Source organism: Vombatus ursinus, unplaced genomic scaffold, assembly GCF_900497805.2.
Source record: "Vombatus ursinus unplaced genomic scaffold, bare-nosed wombat genome assembly UNPS02009205.1, whole genome shotgun sequence".
NCBI classification, from domain to species: Eukaryota; Metazoa; Chordata; class Mammalia; order Diprotodontia; family Vombatidae; genus Vombatus; species Vombatus ursinus.
In genome coordinates, this window is record NW_020948983.1 from 7,572,084 (window position 1) to 7,590,788 (window position 18,705).

Below are 18,705 nucleotides of genomic sequence, written 5' to 3' on the forward strand. Positions count from 1 at the left end.
TAAAAGACCATGTTTGTTTAATTCAGTTCAATAAGTATTTATAACAGGGTCGTTATGTTCTAGTCACTGTGATAAGCCTTAAGATTCCAAAGAGAAAACAAACAAAAAAACCACAACAACAAACTCAAGTCAGTCTCTGCCTTCAAGAAGCTTATATTCTAAACATAGCAATTATCCTGGTCTTATGATTCCTGAATGGGGGTGAGTTTAAGACACAGACACAGTTATGATACCTGATGTTTATGTGGTATGTTAAGGTTGACAAAGCACTTTACATGTGAGCCTCAAAACAACCCTATGAGATAAATGCTAGTATCATAATCCCTATTTTACAAATGAGGAGTCAGAAGCTCAGAAAGGGAAGTGACTGGTCTATGAAGACACAGACAGTTATCAGAAGTAGGTTTCAAACCCACAATGTCAAGTGTATCGCTCTCCACAACTTCGCCACTACTCTATTTGACCTCAGTTGTAGGGCAAAAATATTCAGTGATAAAGCCAATATTCATTTACCTTTGTGATTCTGCCCTAGTGAGTTATTTACTATATTGGAAGTGCCCAGTATGGGAACAGACATAAGAGTAACTTTTCTTCCTCGATGGTCTTATGAAGATAGATTGTTATCTCTTTAAAAGCTCTTTTCTTAGCTAATGATCACAGCTAGAATTAAACAACCAAAGGTGAATGCAGAATGGTCACCTCCCAGGATTTGGTCATCCAGACAGGCATGATGCTGTTCATGAGTTCACTTTTCTATTTAGAGAACCATGTCAGCTAGAAATGCCTCTACCATCCCTTCCCCCAGCATGCGTGTTGACAGAGGTGCCAAAATAGACCCTCTGAGTAAGTGGCAGCTTTATAAGCCATCCAGCTGCTGATTTCAAACCAGAAAGTCAAGAAAGCAAAGGAGGTGGTTGGATAGAGAAAGTTAACACAGGCTGGTGACCACGAAGGACAACAAGGAGATTCAGCAAGGGGCCTGGGTACACAGTGGAGTTGGACAGCTTGACGAAAGACTTATCCTTGGATTCCTTGTCTGTTACTTATCTTTTCCCCCCTTCTTCTGACGCTAAGATGAATGTGCAAGCTTGTTCTCGGTGTGGGTACGGGGTTTATCCTGCTGAAAAGATCAACTGTATAGATCAGGTCAGTAGATATTTCTTTGGTCTTTGAGGAAAACACCAGGGATGTGAAATTTATTTTTTTTTCTCCCAAGTAAAAACTCATGTGCATTTTGAAATGGTGACTTTGGAAGAGGATAGATTTCCCCATTTTTTTTTTTTGCTTGAGTCTATTTCCAGGGCAGAAATATAACTGTCTATATCGTCTCGAAAGAAAAGATGCTAGTCTTTTAACTTAATATATGGTAGCTTTGTTTTTAACCCTCTCTCTTGCCCAAACCCCAAGGCTTAATAACTGAGTTTTGCTTTTAGTCATATCTGAGTATATGGAAATTATGGAATCTCCCTTTCTCTTTTCTGTATGGTTTCTAGATATGGCACAAAGCTTGTTTTCACTGTGAGGTCTGCAAGATGATGCTAACTGTCAATAATTTTGTGAGTCACCAGAAGAAGCCTTATTGCCATGCGTAAGTGTGTTTGTGGCTTTCTCTGTTCACCCCCATCCTTTTTTGACATCCTTTTGAATATTTTTTTGAGAATCACTAAGAAACCACTTAAAGAAATTATATCAGTTCTAAAGAAAAGCATAGTCTTTCAAAAATATTCTCATAAATATAACTTGGGACACATCTCAGAATGTGTAGCTTAATGCATTCTAAAAGAGGTCCCAAGTTCTACTGTGGAAATATGTTTAATATGATTGTACATGTATAGCCTAGATCAGATTGCTTGCCGTGTTGGGGATGGAGGAAAGGGGAAAGGGAGCGAGAAAAAAATTTTGGAAGTCAAAATTTTATAAAAGTGAATGTTGAAAACTAAAAAAATAAATAGATAAGAAGCTGAGGTCTGAAGTTCAAATATTTTGGAAAACAAAAGATCAAATTAACCAGATAAAGGGCAGCATCGCCCCTTAGCTCTGCAACTTCATACTTGTGTGACCTTGGCCATGTCACGTAAAGGTCCCTAGGCGTTGATTTCCTCATCCCAAATGAGAGAGTTGGACCAGATGACAGACATCTTAAGTCCCTTCTAATTATAAATGTGACCCCTAAGTCTGAGCTGTGGAAATGGGCAAACTCACTTAATAGTCATAAAATATGAGTGCTAGAGTTCTGGAAAAAAATTTTGAAAATGTATTTTTTTTTCCAGAAAGTTTTCATTTTATAATGGCCATTCCCTGTTAAATAGGATTTTTAAAAAATAGGACATATGAGAACTCGGTGTTGCACAAAGAGCACTGGACTTGGATTTGGAAGACCTGAGTTGGAATCCTGCCCTGTCCAGTTCCTGGTTGTCATTTCTCTTTGGGCTTCAGTTTCCTCATCTGTAAAATGGAGGGGGGTAGAGTATTTGAAATCATCAGTTCTGGTCAGCTCAAAGTTTCTAAAATTCTAGAATCAAAGCCTAAATTATAATTAATTTAATTTCAAGATATTACATTTTTCGAACATGAGCTGTACATTTAGATGCTTCATGATCAGTAGTGTTGGGCCAAGGTGATTTACTGAGAGATTAGCACTTTTCTAACTTCCTGTTGTATTTTTTTTTTGTATTTTATAGACATAACCCCAAGAACAACACATTCACCAGTGTGTATCAGAGCCCATTAAATATGAATTTGAAAAAACAGTCAGAAGCAGGTAGTGAGGTAAGTAACTTGATTCTTTGTTTGGAAATCATTTAAAAAGAGAATGACCTCTGTATTTAAACTTACTCTGCTTTTGGGAACCTTCTCTAGACTGGATCTCATACCTTTTCTCCACACTAACACATTTATGTATTTCTTGAACAAGTATTGAGCTTTCTCTTTGTTGGTACCTCTCCTTCCCCCCAACTTCATGGCTAATATTCAGTGTGCTTACCTATTGAGTGATAAAGAGTAAATATTATTTGGGCTTCTATACAACATAATTGGTTTAACTAGTTTCATATCCTTCTAGCTAATTTGATAATTAACTTATTCAATGTAGTTAGCATACTACAGTGCTTAATGAATACTTATTAAATAGAATTGCTTGTTGATTGAACAAAGGGCATATAGATTGACTTTTCTTATCAATGAAATTTTGTGTGTGTGTGTGTGTGTGTACTTTGGGAGATCATTCAGATAACTTTAAATCTATAATTCCCCAGCCTGAAAACCATTAGCTATGTTGACGGTCCAACTCTGTTTTCAGAGCTCAGGGTAGAAATGTGTGAGACCTTCTCTGTCTATCCCGTAACTAGATTGAGTTTTCTTAATAATGATCCTTCAGTCAATAAACAAACATCTACTAAATACTTATTATGTACCTATATGCTTGTACGCTGGGTCTATATCTGAGTTTGTTTTTTTTTTAACTTTTTAAAAAAAATGTTATTGACAGTGCTACAGAGTAGAGTGGAAATATTAGTCTCAGAATTGGCATCTCGGCATTCTAATACAAGTTCTCTCATTAATGAGCTGTGCAAAACTGATTTACTATACCTTTCTAGGCCTTAATTTCCTCATCTCTAATGAGAATATTGAACAAGGTGATCCCCAAGAGCTTTCACAGTTCTAGCATTTTATACTTCTCTACAAAAAGTGTCTACAGTTCGGATACTTGCTAGTTGTGTAATCCTGAGAGAGTCATTTAACATCTTTGACCCTCAGTTTATGTATTTGTAAAATGGGGTCAATCAATCAGTAAACATTTATTAAGTGCCTACTACACGCCAGGCACTGTGCAAAGTGCTGGGATAGAAAAAGAGGCAAAAGACAGTCCCTGCTGTCAAGGAGCTTGCAGTCTAATGGGGGAGACAGCGTGCAAACAAATTTATGCAAAGCAAGCTGCATACAGGATAGATAGGAAATAATTAACAGAGGGAAGGCACTAAAATGAAAGTCTAGCGTCAATAATAGTACCTCCCTCAAGAGATTGTTGTGAAGATCAAATGAGGTAATGGATGTAAAATATTTTGGAAATGTTAACGCACTATGTAAATATAACGTATCATTATTATAATTATTATTATAGCTAAAGAATAAAATGTATTTCCCTTTTCCTTAAATAACTAATCGTTGCTCAGTCATGTCTAACTCTTCATGACCCTATGGACCACGATGTCCAGGGGGTTTTCTTGACAAAGGTATTGGAGTGGTTTGACATTTTCTACTCCAGTGGATGAAGGCAAACAGAGGTTAAGTGACTTGCCAAAGGTCACACAGTTAGTAAGAGACTGAGGCCAGATTTGAATTCATTGCAGGCCCAGTGCTCTATCCACTGAACCACCTACCTACCTTTTAACGAATTACTTGATGGTATTTAGCTGTTCTTCCTCCTAGTCCCCAAACAGGTGAATGATCTAAAAGTACAAAATTATAGATAAGGACTTGCTCTGAATTCCTTCCACATATTGCCCTGGACCTTAGACTGATTAATCTGGATGCCACCTACTCTCCTTGTGAGTAGGGCGTTACAGAAAGGTTCCTGAGCTCAGCTCCTGGTCTGTCCGTGGGAATAGCACAATACCCTATTATAGAGTGTTTCAAAACAGTTTTATGAGTTGTTTTGTGTCATCTATTTCACAACTGAGGTAGAACATTTTATACAAAGGCTTGTGAAGAAAAATAGCCCTGGTATGTCAGTAGATTTGGCTATTGACGTTTAAGGATAGCTACATAAGAAAGAATTTGGATTAGTGATAGGATGCCCATATATGTAGTTTCAAAAATCAATCTATCTCCATGGCATATAGTGCTTTACATTTTTAAAAAAAATTGGAGATGCATCTTTGTAGTCAATGTGTCATTTTTACCATTAATATTTTAAAATTTCATCTTTGTTCATTTTAAGATCTTTTTTCATTTTTCATTTTCTTTTTATTATGAACTTAATCAGCAAAAAACACAAACATTCCAGATAAAAAAGACAGCTACAACATTTTACAATGTATATATATTTTTAAAATGAGAGATGTATTTTTAAAGTCATCTTACTATTTTTTTACCTTTCACATTTCCCAGGGGAGGGAAAAATAAGCTTAACAGTATATTTGTTTTTTCCTCCCCGACACAGACAATTCAATTCTCCATCATGATTTGCAAAAAAAATCATGCATTATTTGCTATCCTTTAAGGTAGTGATGGCTTCACTTTCTTTTAATGGTGTATGACAGACTGTACTGGAATGAGACAGAAATTACTACAGGTTCTATTTCCACTCACAGGCTGCAATCTGAGAACCTCAGGAGAGTTGGGTGTAAACTGAACGATTGGCTGCTGAGATCATTTTCCCTTCCTTTACCAGGAGAAAAACAAACAAATATCCAACAACTCAGTCCCTTTAGAGTGCCTGAATATTTAGATTTTTCTGCACCTTGGGATAAAGTACGGTTTAAGTTTTTTACACCTTTGAGAGACTTTGAGGTAGTTGTTGATGCAAGATAGTATTAGCAGTTGTGGGAAGGGAGGACAATTTGAGTTATGATTTGAACCAGGTTTATATATTTTTTTCTGTAATGGTTCCTAAAGTCATAGAATGTTAGAGATGGTAGAGATCTTAGAGGTCATTCAGTACAGCTACCTCACTTTCTTTCTCTTTTTTAAAAATACACATTTACAGGGACAGAATGATGTCCTTAAATCTAGTTGGTAGGTACAGGCATAGTTTTGAAAACATAATTTTTATTGATATCTTTTGGTCTTTGCATCATTTATATTTTCCTATGGACTCCCTCTCCCTTCCCAGAAAGACGTTTCTTATAACAAAGAATAAAAAAGAAAAACAACAATTAAACAAAACTAACCAAGACATTGAAAAAATTTGACATTGTATGCTGTGTGCTTCACCTGTAATCTCACACCTCTGCAAAGAAGGGGAGGAAGTGACTTTTTATTTCTCTTCAGGGCCGTGTGTGGTCGTTATAGTTTCACAGCATTCAGTTTTAATTGTTTTATAGTTGTTTTTTCCATTTACACTATTACAGAAATTGTTTATATTGTTTCCCTGGTTCTACATCCTTTACTTTGCATTACTTCATGTAATTCTTTCATGCTTACTCTAACTTCACCATATTCATCCACAACTTATTTAACATTATCTGCCCAATGGAGTAATAGATATACTTTTAAAGAAGAATATTAAAGTCTAGTTCCCCCCTTCTGATCTGAGATGGGCCTTATTGAAGTTGCCTTAATTATAGCATTTAAGAATGTTTCTCCTTACCTTAAATGCTTTGATACTAATTCTCTGTATCCTCCTGAGAAGTTTTTAGGGGGAAGACAGCTGAACTCTACTGTTAGCTTTCTGCTGTGGCAATGAACAGTGAAAAAAATCTGCTTTGAACAGGACTGGAACTTACTTTGTTCAAATGTCTTTAATACTTTGGTCTCACTTAGTAGTCATTTGTTTTCAGATAGAGAATGCATGTTAGTATCTTTCTGTCCTTTATAGGTCCTGAAAAAATATGGGAGCTTCTTAAAGCATCACGTTAAATGGTATCCTAATGGCATCAGAAGTAATCCTAATACCAAACTAGAGTGAATTTGGTTGGATGAGATTGTTCTTAGATTATAACTTCTCCTAGGGTTCTATAAACAGTGGGTACTCAAGCAGTGTTGACTAGATGAATATGGAAGGTCCCATTTATAGTTTGGGATTCCTTTTCACTTCCACCAAAGTTCTATTCCTTATTATTGTTCGGGGGTTACCCTAGGTTCTCAAAAGGTTTGGAGCACAAGTTGTGTCAGGCCCTACTTGAAGCCTTTCTAAGCAGGAAAGGTTTTAGGTACCAGGTGCCTGCATATGAACCATACTGTTGTCCACAGACTGGCCTAGCTAAGTCTGAAGAGACTCACCACCAGAAAGCTGGCCACAAGGTGCTGGATTTTTCAAGAAGATAGCAACTCATGAAGGTTGTCCCCTAAGGCGCAGAGGGATTGTGACCTCTATCTGTGATGAGGCAACCCAGTCAGTGAAATTATGGATCCTTGAAATATTTCCCCTAATGTAAAAGGCATCATAGTTTAAGCAAAGTCTAGCCCACTCATTTACTTTTTCTTGAAGTCTTCCCAAATTCCTCCAGCAGGAAGTGATTTGTCTCTTATAAATCTCATAATACTTTTTGGCCCTGGCCTGTACTTTATTTTAATTTGTATTATTTCATGTACATTCTTATTCTTACTAGATTAGAAAATCCACGAGGTTGGGGATAATGTCTTACTCATATTTTTGTCTCCCCCAGAACGTAGTATGACATATTGAATATAATATATGCTTAATAAATGTTTGTTGAATGAATGGTCTTACTATGACTCTGTAACTTTGGCTATGAACTAATGATTTTTTTTCTTCTCTCTTGGGAACCTTTCTGACAACAATTAGATGAAATATGGAGAAGATGGAGAACAGTTTAAATCTGTTTTTCACTGGGACATGAAATCCAAAGATGAGACAGCTACACATAAGATGCCAGAACTGGCCAATGAGGTAAGATAATAGCAATAAGAGGGATTTGAAAGAGTCCGATGCTATTCAGATGTTATTTTTTTTGTTAAATTAAATTTATTTTTTGTTATATTTTTAAGTTTTGAACTGTCTTCCTCCCCCCCCCACACATACACATACACACACATACACACGTGTGTATATGTAAAACAATGCTATGCATACTTCTATTTATCAGTTCCATAGCATCTTCCTTCATAGGTCCTTTGTAGTCGATTTGAGTGCTTATAATACTCAAAATAACTTAGTTGTTCACAGTTATTCTTTGAACAATATTGCTATTAGTGCATGCAATGTTCTCTTGGTTCTGCTCATTTCACTCCAGTATTTCATGCAATTCTTTCATGTTTTTTAAAACCAAACTTCTCATCATTTCTTAAAGCACAGTAATATTCCATCACAATCACTTACCACAATTTGGTTAGCCATTCTCCAACTGATGAGCAGCCCCTCGATTTCCAGTTCTTTGTCACCATAAGGAGAGCTGCTATAAATATTTTAAAACATATAGATTGTTTTCCTTTTTACCTGATCACCTTGGGAAGCAGACCTAATAGTGGCATTGCTGGGTCACAGGGTATACACAGTTTTATAACTCTTTGGACATAATTCCAGATTGCTCTTCAAAATGGTTGGATCAGTTCATAGTTCTACCAATAGTGAATTAGTATCCTAATTTTTCCATATCCACTCTGACATTTGTCATTTTCCCCTTCTATCATTTTAGCCAATCTGATAGGTGTCTAGGTGTAAGATGATATCTCAAAGTTGTTTTAATTTGCATTTCTCTAATCAATAATGATCTAGAGAATTTTTATATGACTGTATATAGTTTGATTTCTTCATTGAAAAACTGCCTGTTCATATCATTTGATCAGTTTTCAATTGGGAATGACTCATATACTTATAAATTCGACAAGGTTCTCTATATATTTGAGAAATGAGACCTTTATTTGAGAAACTGTCTATAAAATTTTCCCCTAATTTTCTGCTTTCCTCCTAATCTTGGCTATATTGGTTTTATTTGTACAAAACGTTTTTTATTTGTTGTAATCAAAATTATCCATTTTATATCTCACAATGCTCTCTATCTCATTTTTATTCCTAAATTCTTCTCCTATCCATAAATCTGATAGGTAATATGTTCTATGTTCTAATTTTTTATATCTCTCTTTATATCTAGGTCATGTATCCATTTTGACCTTATCTTGGTAAATGGTATAAGATATTTTTTGGTCTATACCCAATTTCTGCCAGACTGCTTTCCAGTTTTCCCCCCAAAATTTTTTGAACCAAATAGTGAATTCTTATCCTAAAAAACTTAAATCTTTGCATTTGTCAACAAAGTTATTATAATCGTTAACGACTGTATATTATATGTCTGCTCAGTTCCACTGATCCACCTTTCTATTTCTTAGACAGTACCAGATAGTTTTGATAATTACTACATTATAATATAATTTAAGATCTAGCACTACTAAACATCCTTCTTTTATGTATTTTTCATTAATTCCTTTGATATTCTTGACCTTTAGTTTTTCCAAGTGCATTTTGTTATTATTTTTTCTAACTCAATAAAATAATTTTTGCCATTTTAATTGGGATGGCATTGAATAGGTAGATTAATTTAGGTAGAATTGTCATTTTTTTTTTATTCTATTGGTTCTGCCCACCCATGAACAATTAACATGTATACAATTATTTAAATCTGAGTTTCTTTGTATAAAAAGTATCTTATGATTATGTTCATGTAGTTCCCAGGTTTGTCTTGGCAGGTATACTCCCAGGTATTTTATATTGTCTACTGTTGTTTTAAATGGGGCATTTCTTATTACCTCTATCTGCAGGGTTTTGTTAGTGATATATAAAAATGCTGATGATTTATGTGGGCTTATTTTCAGACATTAGTTATTGTTATCATTACAGCAATTTGCTTTTATACATCTTCATTTGGATGGCCACTACCATGCTAAACCCAATATGTCCAAAATTGAACTTGTTAGTGACTATAGAGATCACCTCATCCTACTTCCTCATGTGTAAGATGAGAAAAAGGAGATACAGAGAGAGGTTAAGTGATTTGCTCCAGGTCACAGAACTAGTTATTGGCATAACTGGAATTAAAACCCAAGTATCTTTAATCCTACTCCAAAGCCTTTTCCACCAATGAGTGGTTCTCATTCTTTTTTAAATATGAAGATCTCTTTCCATCATTTTTGCGGACCTCCTCACATAAAAATAGTGCTAATTATTATCTCTTGATTGAGAAAGTTCACAACGAAAAGAACAACTATGAGTTAATAATGCTTTTTAAAAGTAGCTATCTACATTTGAAAAAAACATGTATCTATTATGACTCCTTTTGTATCCTTTGCAGTAATACAGTGCTTGGCATGCAGTAGGCCCTTAATAAATGTTTATTGATTGGTCTATGTGTGAGGCATTGTTAGGTCAGTCTATAGAAGGTGCGCTTGTTTATTTATACATTTATAGACTTCCTTGCGAAGACTTCATGATCTCCATTATGGAAACTCTCTCCACCGATGTATATTGGCAACTCATCTATACCAAACAGGCTTAGAGAGTAGTTGCACAGCTAATGCATATCAGAGACAGAACCTGAACATAGATCTTGCTGCCTCCCATGTCAGCTCACTGGCCGCCATACTATGGACTCTTGAATGCGGTGGTGCTTCTTGATATCATTGTTTTCCTGGTCAGCTTTATTTCCCCACCAGGCTTCTGAAATCCTTGAGGGTGGGGACCACCCTACTTGTGTAGCCACCCTGTAGTTGTTGTTGTTGTTGCTTAGTCGTTTTCGGTCGTGTCCGACTCTTCATGACCGCATTTGGGGTTTTCTTGGCAGAGATACTAGAGTGGTTTGCTATTTCCTTCTCTGGCTTATTTTATAGATGAGAAAACTGAGACAAACATGGTCAAGTGACTTTGGTTAAGTGGATTTGAACTCAAGAAGATGAGTTTTCCTGACTTCAAGATTAGCATTCTGTCCACAGTACCCCCTAGCTGCCCCCTCCCCATAGTACTTATGCCATTAGGAATGTATTTTTCCTACAGTGCTGCAATGAGGGTTCCTACCAATGACCCTGAGGCTCTATGACGTGAATATAAACCTTTTGAAAAAAAGGAAAGAAATATTAAGTTGTGTCCAGTATAATTACTGTTTGTTTGTTTTGTTTTGTTTACATTCTAATTCTTTAAATAATGACACATTGGTGTGGATATCTGTTGTTACTCAGCAAACCAGAATATGAAGTTATTTATACTACCTCAACATTTGACTATTCTTGATGAATGGGGATGGCAACTCAGCCATCATTTTTATCTTGGGTTGACAAAATGAACAAGTGAGCCAGGGAGTGGAAAGGGAAAGAAAGAGTTTACTTGATTTTTTAAAACTCTATTTTTGAGGTAGTTAGGTGGCCCAGTGGATAGAGCATTGGGCTTGGAGTCAGGAAGACCTGAGTGAAAATACAGCCTTAGGCACTTACTAGCTGTGCGACCTTGGGCAAGTCACTTCACCTATCTTGCTCAATTTCCTTATCTGTAAAATGGGGGATAAGAAGAGCACCTATCTCCCAGGGTTGTTGTGAGGACAAAATGAGATAATATTTATGAAGTACTTTGTAATCTTTAAAGTACCATATAAATGCTAGCTATTCTTCTTTTCCTTTTAGAAAGCTTATTGGGCTACATATGGTGAGGGGAATTCTTGGTCCCCTGGAACTCTCCCAGACCCTGAAATTGTAAGAATGGTTGAAGCGCAGAAGTCTCTAAGTGAGGTAAGCAGGTTAGAAATCTCCATTTTCTATTTGGATGTTACCTTCCACTGGGAACGTTGGCAAGTGTTTATAGAAAGCATTCTATCTATCTATCTATCTATTTATCTATCGGTATGTATGTATGTATGTATAAGTATATATATGTGTGTGTATATATGTATATATATATATTCATTGATAAGGTTTCCTTTAAACTCATTTATAACTTACTGTGCTGAGCATTGTAGAAGTTTTCTCTCCATGATGAGATCCATCTTCCCTGCATTTATATTTTTCATTTAAATCATGACATAAAAAGGAAAATTTGCTAAAGATGAACACTTATTCATCCTAGATTCTCCAGCAAAAGGTCCCACAGAGAAAAAGAGAGCAGCTTTCCACAATGGACATTACTTAGAGTGATAGATTTATATATATATATACACATATATATTTGTATATGTATATATCTGTCACACATACATATACATACATATATATACACACACATACACACATATACATACACATATAAATACATAGATACATGTATACATACACATACACAGAGAAGATGGATCTCATCATGGAGAGTAAACTTCTACAATGCTCAGCACAAAGAGTTTCAATGCAAATGAGTTTAGAGGGAACCTTGTCAACAACTTTTTACTTCCTGCCTTGGAAATGTTCTTATAGCAGAAAATGAATAGGTCTCTTGTTTTGTTATCAGTCATCATACAGACATTTAAATGAGCCAGAGGCAGTAACTTAGGTCAGAGCACTTTGTCTAGGATTTGCAGTTGGCATTAATTTTAAAAAGGAAGGCATTCAATAGCTAAAGGTTTCATTAACACTGTAGCATTTCCTAGTTCTTGCATCCTTCTTATTACTTGTGCTTTGGATAACATTTTCCATTTTCCCATTGCTTTATAAGGACAATTTTACTTGCCATAGTAATTTTTCTTTATGGTATCCATCCATGAGTACTTCCATCCATGTATTCAAAAGGTATTTATTAAGTGTATACTCTATAAAAACTATTATGGGAGAAAGGCACTAGGAGAAAGGCAAAGATTAAATAAGACAGGATCCTGGGCCTCAGAGAGTTTGTATAATCTAATGAGGGGGGGAAGAGGGAGATATGGCCTGTACACAAATAAATATTATCTTACAAAAATGCTCAAGTGACATTTAAGTGTGGTGTAATAGAAAGAGTATTGAATTTAGAGTCAGAAAATTGGAATTGGAATCTTGGATTTGTCGCTTACTACCTGTATGAACTTGACCTCTCTTGTCCTCTGGTTCTACATCTCAAAAATTAGGGAATTAACTTAGCTGGTCTCTAGGGCTCCTTCTAGCTCTAAATATGTGATCCCATAATTCTATAATGCAAAGTAGAGTACGGTAAATGCACAAGCATAGTAGAAACCAAATGCTTTCTGTGAGGTCTAAGGAAGAAATGATAATTTTTAGTTGGTAGAATCACTAATTGAGATAACATTTGAGTTTGAACTTGAATAGCATATAGGATGTTAAGAGGTAGAGCTGGGTAGAGGGAGAGGAAGGTGATGGCATCCCAGGAAGAGCAAAGAGTGTCAACAAGGGCACAGAGGTAGAAAAAATGTAGAATCTGTATTATTATACATTTTAATTAGCTGTCATTTGACATTGTTTCGGTCTAACCCAAGTATTCAGAAGCCTATGAAGAGCAGAGAGGCAAGGGCAGTTTTCCAGCTATGATCACACCTGCTTACCAACGAGCTAAGAAAGCCAATGAATTGGCTAGCCAGGTAAGTTCCTCCATATTTTTTAATGTACTTCAGTGGATATGTGGTCACATCAATGTGGGCAATTCCCTCCAGTAATGCAGATTACATCCCATTATTCTCTGTGACTCATACATTTTTAAGAGGGTTCTAAGAATCACACACATTTTAAGCTGTCTAAAAAAACATCTCAGCTGTATTCAGCATGGATTAATTTATTCTCTATGCCACTAAAATAATCCTAAAATGGTGGATGAATTAGTGGAAACATAGTACTGTTTCATGGATATCAAATTAAGAGGTAGGAGACACAATCTTGAACAAATTTCTTAATTTTCTGGATGCTAGTTGTCTCATCCATGAAATCCATAAAATGGGGACAAGCATGCTTGTGTTATGTATAGAAAAGATGTGGTCTTTTCTAAACCTATTAGTCTATCAAATGCATGAGACCTGGTGAACTCCTGCTGGGTAGTACTTAAGAGATTGGCACAGCTGCTTCCACTAGCTTAAATAACCATGTCAGACTCCTGGAAGACAGGTCAGAGCCATTGCATTCAAGGCAACACCATTATGGATGTTCCAACTATTTAGTCCCTCTCCAATCAGTCACATGTGAGAAATGAGCGCTATTAGAAGTTTGGGAAATGGGCACAACCTAAACTTTGTGTCTTCTTCTTCCATCAGGTGCATTATAAACGTGGGCATGATGAACGTGTTTCCAGGTTCACCACAGTGGCAGATACCCCTGATCTCCTGCATGCCAAGGCTAGTGGACAGCTTCAAAGTGATGTAAGGACTAGAGGCTGAGACACATTTATTCATATTTACAGTTTATTTTCCCTGTCTCACCTAGAAGGGGAAAGAGAAAGAAAGTAGGAGGAAATTTAATATGGTGTCTCTATTTCAATCTTTATGAAAATCTGAGAGTTTACATGCTCAGACCGTCCACCAATGCAGCTCACAATTCTTCTAAACTTTAGTAGATGGACTCCATGAATTGTTCTGGTAAAAAAATTGTTATATGTTGGCCAACCCACTGGTGATGGGCCTCCTCTCCTTAGCCAGTTTGGTCTTCTAGCAGTATACATTACCAGGTCCCTAAACATAGCTTTTCTAGATGTCAGACCTACTAGAGCTTGTGGTCTTTTGGCATAGCCTTTTAGACCCCAGAGTCCCTTCTGTGTCATGATAAATCATAAAATAGGGCTTTAATGTAGGACCATGTGACATGAGCAAGTCACTTAAAAAACAAACCAAAAAAAACCCAAAACAAACCTCTCTGTTCTTCAGTTTCCCCATCTGTAAAATGAGAAAGTTGGACCCAGTGACCTCCAAGGTCTCTTCTAATTCTAATTCTGTGATTCTGTGATCCAATGACTGTGCTTATATTGGTGGGAATTTTCTCTAGTAACATATTTGTTTCCATAGTCATATTTTTTATCTGTCACTTCACTTTGCTTAATATTTTCTTTAAAAAAAAACAAATTACATTTTCAATTAATAAGCATTTATTTTCTTTCCTCACCTTTCCCAACTCATTGAGAAAGAAAAATAGAAAAACAAACTCTTGTAACAAAGATGAGTAGTCATGTCCAAAAAATATATGTATAATTCCGCATCTTGAGTTTATCACCTTTTTATCAGGAAGTAAGGAGCTTTCTTTATTGTAGGTCACTGGAATCATGGTTGGTCATTGCATTGATCAGAGTTCTTAGTCTTTAAAATTGTTTTCACAATGTTGTTATCATTGGATATATTGCTCTCCTGGTTCTGCTTGCTTTACCTTGCACAAGTTTATGTAAGTCTTCCCAGGCTTCTCTGAAACCACCCCTTTGATCATTTTTTGTGGTCTCTTATTATGGGATTCTCATAGGCAAAACTCCAGATAAAGTGAGTTTAGAACAGCATAATACAATACAATAAAATACAATAAAAAAGAGTACTGGCACAAGAGAGAGAGGGAACCTGGGTTTAAGTCAGTTATTGGCTTTGTGACTTTAGACTAGTCCCAATCTCTCTGGGCCTCATTTTCTATATCTGTAAAATAAAGATAGTGATACTTACATTTCCTTCCACACATGGTATGTATGGATGAGAACCTGTGAGTGCTTTTCTAGGTAAAGATGATATGAGATAATATGTGTGAATGTGCTTTGTAACTATAGAGCTCTAGAAAAGTGTGAGAGGATCATGATCGTTCTCACTCATGTAACACTTAGGTTTACAAAATGTTTCACATATAATACCACGTTGGAATTAGTAGAACAAGTATTCTTATTCCATATATATATGTGTATATAATATACATACACACACATATAAACATTTATAACAGATATATGTTATATAAAGTATACATTGTATGTGTAATTCCACATATATGCAACACACATCACATATATTATATATAAAATATATAAAATTTGATGCACATACATGCATATATATCTACATGTATATATATATACATATATATATATATACTCATCTTTGTTAACAAGGGTTTTTTATTTTTCTTAATTATTTGGGGAAAGTGAGGGAAGAAAATAAATGCTAATTTATTGAAAACATATCTATCTCTATATCCATGATAAACCTAAGGTTCTGAATGTTTGCCTAGGTTCACAAACTAGTAAGTTTTGGAGTTAGGACTTTGATGTTGGTCTTTTGAGTATAAGGCAAGAATTTTCCACTATTTTTATTGTTCAGTTGTGTCCCACTTTTTATGACCCCCTTTTTGGGGAGTTTTCTTGGCAAAGATACTCTAGTGGTTTGACATTTCCTTCTCCATTGCATGAAGGCAAATAGAGATTAAGTGATCTGCCCAGGGTCACACAGATAGTGAATGTCTAAGGCCAGATTTGAAATCAGTTCATCCTGACTCCAGGCCCACTCTATCCATTGAACCATCTAGCTGACTCTATATAGTTTTCCACTAAACCACATTGTTACTATAACATCTGCAAACGTAATAGACTCATTAAATATAAATTGTTTTTATTTATGCATTAAAGCAAGTTTCCAAGGAGTGCCATCTAGTTAGCCTAGTAGTTAATTATTGTCATCATAGTCTATCTTGTTGTCTTTAAATTAAAAAAAAAAATCTCTCTTTGATGCTACAAGTCATTAAAGCATTATTTCTAGAAAAAATTTCCTTTTTGTATAGCCTCCCTGCTCCATGGTGCAATTACCCAGATGATTGTGTTATACTATGAATAAGGCTAAAGGCCTTCACTGTAAGATTAAGATGAAACAAGGGTGCCCGTTGTCACCAATATTACTGTAAGACAAGCTCCAGGCTCAGTTTTATACCGTTGCTTTTATTTTAGCTTTGATCCAGGCCTGGGATTGAGGTCTGTGTCCTCCAAATCCATACCTAGTAGAAAACGAGATAGCAGCAAGTGGTCCTCGGATTCTCTTGTTTTTTCTCTTATCTGAACTTTGTGTCACCCTTAGTATCTATCCCAGTGCTAAGTCCACAGTGGTGCTCAATAAATGTTTGTTGTACTAGGTGCAGTACATGGAAGATTATGAGCAGCAGAGAGGAAAAGGTAGCTTCCCTGCCATGATCACTCCAGCCTACCAGATCGCAAAAAGAGCCAATGAGCTAGCCAGTGATGTAAGTATGAAAAGGAATGTTTTGATGTCAGGAGCTCACAACCAGGAAGTACGCTTGCTCCAAGAACCAGTGGGTCTGTGAATCCATAGCTGTACCGCATGTTGTCATTTTTATCTTTATTTCACATCAATAAATTATAATAATAATGCTTATATTGTTGATGTTTCACTTGTACCTACTAGGAGCAACTGTTTCTGTGGCCTTTCAGAATGAAATTTGACCTTCTGTAGTGACTTTTTTTTAATCATTGTATATAGTTATCCCTTCCATATCGCAGGGGTTAGGGGCATGGTGTCCCTATGATCTGGAAAATCCATGTAAAATTTTTTGGCCCTCCCTTCGTACCAGAGAAGAAGTCTGAATTTTCTTCTTTTTCTTTTATGGGGTGTTTATAGTACCTTATTTTAAAATTTGGGTTAAGTATTTGGTCATGTACTCTGTGTCATATGCTAGCCTTCACGTGTCATCTGTGGCTTCTGCAAAACTCCCCAGAATTTCCATTTAGTTTCTTGTGCTGACTTACACTATATCAAAACTGCAATGAGGAAAGTCACAATGATGAAGAAATAACTGTACCTTCTCACCCAGGTGGCTACTAAAGTACAGCTGCTATCATAAGGGGAAAAGGAGTCCACAAATTTTTTTTATATTAAAATGGCATCATCATCATCCTCAGAAACCAACCAATCAATAAGCATTTATTAAGTGCTCACTATGTGCCGGGCATCATGCTAGTCAATCACAAAAGTGGCCTTTTTAAGAATAAATGCAACTGATTGATTTCTAGTCCATGTAACCCAGAGCCAGGAAACATCTTAATTTCATGGTTATTAAGCCATATTAACTACATTTTATTTAGCGTCTGATAGGCAACATTGTGTAGTGGATAAAGAACTGAACTTTGGAGTCAAGAAAACCTAGGTTCATACCTTTTTCTGACAGTTGTTAGTTGTATGGCTCTGGATAAAAGTCACTTAACTTCTCATACCCTAGGCATTTTTTTTGTTAAAGACTTTGACATGCAACATGGCATCTGGTGGAGGGAATTTCTATGCTAGATATTTCCTTTATAAATGAGATCACAGATCTGGACTAAAAAAAAATGTATCTGTTTACATGTCTTCTCTCTTCCATTAAATCATAAGTTCCACAAGAGTAGGGAAAATTAATTGCTTATCTTTGTAACACCTCCATTATCTAACACAAAGTATCACCCAGAGTCAGCACTTAAGTGTGTTCTGAATGTTGAATGGACGAACTTGGTTATGTTGGGAATCTGACTCTTCAGTGTCCATGACATTTTCCTGAATTTGAAGCAAGAAGGATCATCAGGAGATAATTTTATTTTAAAGCTTTAAGCCTGGTGTATGGTTTGTTCATGTTGCCTTCGTGCAGGTTAGATATCACCAACAATACCATAAGGAGATGAAGGGGAAAGCCAGCCATGCAGCTGCTGGAGCTGAGGGCCCTTGGGCAAAGGAATATGGAGATCAATTTGGCCAGGTATGTAATCATGATTGCTTACTGCAGGTTGGTTTGTTAATACCTTGGGAATTCATTAATTGGACTCCAATTTTGAGGTACTCAGTCATTTGAATGGGGGATAATCTGCTCTTTGAAAGAAAGGTTTGCTAAATACATAGTTGATGAAAATATAATCACACAGGATGTGTTTAGCCTACCTAAGAGAACAAGCTATTTTAAAGACATTTATAAAATCTGCAAATATAACAAACTTTTAAATATAAATTATTTTTATCTTTTCATTAAGGCAGGTTTGAAGGAGTGCTAATTAGCAACACCTAGCTAGCCTAGTTGTATGCACTAGGCAGTAATAAAACTACATTGCTTTAAACTTGGTCTATAATTCAGGTGCACTAGGGATCATTCCTTGGGCAAAGAGCAGTGCTGCATAAAGCACTGTATAAAGGATGAATTATTCAGATC

The 18,705-nt window shown here is 35.9% G+C and overlaps 1 protein-coding gene across 1 annotated transcript in view; it reads left to right on the forward strand.

Annotated features, from left to right (window-relative positions):
• Positions 1-1,531: 1,531 nt before the first annotated feature.
• NRAP (nebulin related anchoring protein) overlaps positions 1,532-18,705 on the forward strand; it is an 84,177-nt gene continuing 67,003 nt past the window's right edge. The window contains exons 1-8 of the mRNA XM_027852166.1: positions 1,532-1,588; positions 2,682-2,769; positions 7,469-7,573; positions 11,287-11,391; positions 13,059-13,160; positions 13,824-13,928; positions 16,651-16,758; positions 18,154-18,261. Coding sequence (XP_027707967.1) covers positions 1,533-1,588; positions 2,682-2,769; positions 7,469-7,573; positions 11,287-11,391; positions 13,059-13,160; positions 13,824-13,928; positions 16,651-16,758; positions 18,154-18,261 — 777 coding nt within the window. The 5' untranslated portion in view covers position 1,532. The remainder of the gene's footprint in view (positions 1,589-2,681; positions 2,770-7,468; positions 7,574-11,286; positions 11,392-13,058; positions 13,161-13,823; positions 13,929-16,650; positions 16,759-18,153; positions 18,262-18,705) is intronic.